General features: G+C 40.8%; 1 protein-coding gene across 1 annotated transcript; it reads left to right on the forward strand.

Moving 5' to 3' along the window:
* The first annotated feature begins 267 nt into the window (after positions 1-267).
* Positions 268-2,675, forward strand: LOC120073425 (uncharacterized). Its single transcript, XM_090310274.1, has 5 exons — positions 268-428; positions 888-1,547; positions 1,627-1,684; positions 2,151-2,534; positions 2,619-2,675. Exons 1-5 carry the CDS (start codon positions 268-270, stop codon positions 2,673-2,675), a joined length of 1,320 nt encoding a protein of 439 aa, XP_090166400.1.
* The last annotated feature ends 548 nt before the right edge of the window (positions 2,676-3,223 follow it).

The raw sequence follows: 3,223 nt of genomic DNA on the forward strand, positions 1-3,223 counted from the left end.
TGAAATATGGACATATATATCCTTCTCGGCAATCATCATAAATACATGATATTTAAATATAAAATCTAATCTAAAAATCCAAATATGCCTAAATTAAAGAAATCGAAATTCAATCCAATAATTCAAAATAATCTTAAATAAAGGAAGGCTAGATGGGGAAAAAAATCAATTGGTCATTAAATTATACAATAATTCAGAAGTCTTGTATTTGGTGGTTGGAGTTGGGGACCAAAACACGTTGTTTTTTCACCGATTGTTCAGGCGCGTATGGTAAGGAATGGTTTATTGTCGGTGTATGATTCTGATGGGATTCGTCAGACTTCTCATAGCAAGATAGCGAATGTGGCTGTTGAATATTTTAGTGGGACTTTGGGGTCACAGAGGGTGGGTTATAGAGATCTTACGTCCCAGATTGATGCTATTGTGCAGTTTTAGTGGCCTAATGATTTATTCGTGAGATGTGCAAACCAGTTACAAGGGAGGGAGTGTGTAATGTCTTGTTCTCAATGAAATCGGGAAAGGCTCCTAGTCCTGATGGTTTTCCTATGGAGTTTTATAAATATGCTTGGAGCGTGGTGGGGGGTGAGGGGTGATTTTTGCTCAATTATTTGCCATTTCTTTGATATGTATTATCTTCCCAATGGGGTGAATGCCACGGCTCTTACCCTCATCCCTAAGAGACATAGGGCTGATCGTATAGAGGATTTTTGCCGTATTGCGTGTTGTAATTTGATATATAAGTGTATCTCTAGGATGATTACTGATAGATTTTGTGTGTGTTTGCCTCAGTTTATTAGTGGGAACCAATCGACATTTGTTCAAGGGTGAAGTATCATAGATAACATTCTTCTATGCCAAGAGCTTATTCGAGTTTATCGACTTAACAGGGGTAAACTGCGTTGTGTGATGAAGGTGGATCTTCAAAAAGCCTATGACTCTGTTAATTGGGCTTTTTTGTTTGTTGTTCTTCTGGCTATTAGAACACCTTTAAAGTTTGTGAGCTGGATTCGTGCTTGTGTTACCTCCCCATTTTTCTCCATGATGATTAATGGAGCTCTAAAGGGATACTTTTCTGGTAGGAAAGGGTTACGGCAGGGAGATCCTATGTCTCCGTTTTTGTTTGTGGTGGTTATGGAGGTTTTATCTCGTTTGTTGAACAATCCTCCTCCCTCTTTTGTGTTTCATCATAGGTGTGAGAAGGTGAAGCTGACTCATTTGTCGTTTGCGAATGACCTCATGATTTTTTGTGCAGCTAATTATACCTTGTTTACTTTTGTGAATCATGTGTTAAATCAGTTTGCAGGGTTTTCTGGGTTGGTGGCTAATGTTGGGAAGAGCTCTATGTTTGTGGCTGATGTTTCTGGTGATGTTGTGAAGGACCTGACTAGGAGTATGGGGTTTGCCCTAGGGTCATTACCTGTGTGTTATCTTAGGTTGCCTTTTCTCTCGGGTAGGTTGAAGGCTGGGGATTGTGCCCTGTTGATTCAGAAGATTATTGCGAGGATTAGGAGTTGGGCTGCGAGATCTCTCTCTTTTGCGAAGCGCATGTAGTTTTTTCGGTTAGTGTTGCAGAGTTTCCAGGTTTATTGGTCTAATGCTTTTGTGTTGCCTGTTTCTGTTGGCCAGGAGGTGGATCGTATCTTACGAGCGTACTTATGGCATGGGCGGGCTGATGGTAATGGAGGTGTGTTTGGGATGAGGTTTGTTTGCCTAAATCTAAAGGGGGTTTGGGTATACCCACACATCTTCCTGGAACGTGGCAGCTATTTTTAAATTATTGTGGTTATTACTAGTGCGGTCTGGGTCTTTATAGGTTGCTTGGATAGAGGTGTATGTGCTTCGGGGGGGAGGGGGGTGTTATGGATAATTCACACGGAGTTGGCGCGGTCGTGGTGTTTGAGGGCGATATTACATTGTCGGGATAGGCTTAAGTCGCTGGTCAGGATGCAGGTTGGTGATGAGAGGAGATGTTTTGCTTTGTGAAATTCGTGGTTGCCTATGGGGTCTATCTTGGAGAATTATGGGGAGGGGTGGTCTATGATGTTGCGAGCTGTCATGAGGCTAAACTCTCAGATTTCTTATCTAATGATTGTTGTTGGCATTAGCCTTTGTTATCTTAAGAGTTGCATGATTTGTGGGGTTTGGTTCAGGATGTGGTTCCGAGGGTGGGTGAGGAGGATAGTTGGGCTTGGATTCCGAGTACTAATGATCGTTTCACTGTTGCCAGTTTGTGGGAGAGTTTGTATCCTAGACATCCTAGGGTGGCTTGGGCTTGTTTGGTTTGGTCTGAGGATAATATTCCAAGGCATTCTTTTTGTGCCCGGTTGGCGGTGAAGGATAGGTTAGGTACTTGGGATTGGCTGAGGAGTTGGGATCAGTCGGTGGATAATGCTTGTCTACTCTGTTTGGGTGAGGTTGAGTTCAAGAACCATCTGTTCTTTGACTATGTGTTTGGGCGTGAAATTTGGGAGGGTTTGGTGCGCTTTTTGGATTCATCTCATCGTGTTGTTGGGTGGGATGTGGAGTTGAGTTGGGTGTGTCGAGTGAGGTCTGGTAAGGATGTGAGGAGTAAGTTATTTAGAGTCTTCTGATATGCATCGATTTACTATATTTGGCAGGGGAGGAACCGTCGGTTATACGATGATCAGTCGAGATTGACACCTACTGTCTTTTAGCTTATTCTCTCTATGGTTCGTGCACGTGCTGCTTCGTGGCGGATTGATCTTCATGGACTTATCTAGTTTATCTGATTTCCTCGTTCTTTGTTTAGTTTGTCCAATTTCTGAGGTCCCCGGATTGTGGGGTGTTTTTTGTTCTTCTAAATGTTTTGTTAGTTGTTCATGTTGTCCTTTTTGTTGGTTCTGTTTTTTCGCCACTATGCATCTTTGTAGGTGCTCTTTTTGCTTTGGTGCTTTGATCCCGAGTTGTAGGATCCCTCTCGTTGTTGTATAATAATGTAAAAAAATCACTGTTATACACATAAATATAATGTCTACAAACTGAATATGAAAACAAAAAATAAACTGTATTTAAAAAGAATATATATCAATACATATATTAAGTACATACCATTATATAGCCACACATACAAGGTCTGCACATTACTTTTGTCCTTAATGAAAACTTCAAAATACATTATTTCTCCAAAATAAAATTTAAAAGGGAAAGTTTTAACATAAATGCCTGATATGATAGTTTTCTCCCATAAATTCTTTTTTGTGTA

Source organism: Benincasa hispida, unplaced genomic scaffold (genome assembly GCF_027475165.1).
Source record: "Benincasa hispida cultivar pf3 unplaced genomic scaffold, pf3_genome.v1.1 HicScf828, whole genome shotgun sequence".
Classification (NCBI taxonomy): Eukaryota; Viridiplantae; Streptophyta; class Magnoliopsida; order Cucurbitales; family Cucurbitaceae; genus Benincasa; species Benincasa hispida.

What these genes read in the sequence shown, in the direction of transcription:
- LOC120073425 (XM_090310274.1), top strand. Translation starts at nt 268, where the DNA reads ATGGTAAGGAATGGTTTATTGTCGGTGTATGATTCTGATGGGATTCGT. An exon ending in CTCTCTTTTGCGAAGCGCAT is followed by an intron (nt 1,548 to 1,626) that starts GTAGTTTTTTCG and finishes TCTGTTGGCCAG; the next exon opens with GAGGTGGATCGTATCTTACG. An exon ending in GCGGGCTGATGGTAATGGAG is followed by an intron (nt 1,685 to 2,150) that starts GTGTGTTTGGGA and finishes GGTTTGGTTCAG; the next exon opens with GATGTGGTTCCGAGGGTGGG.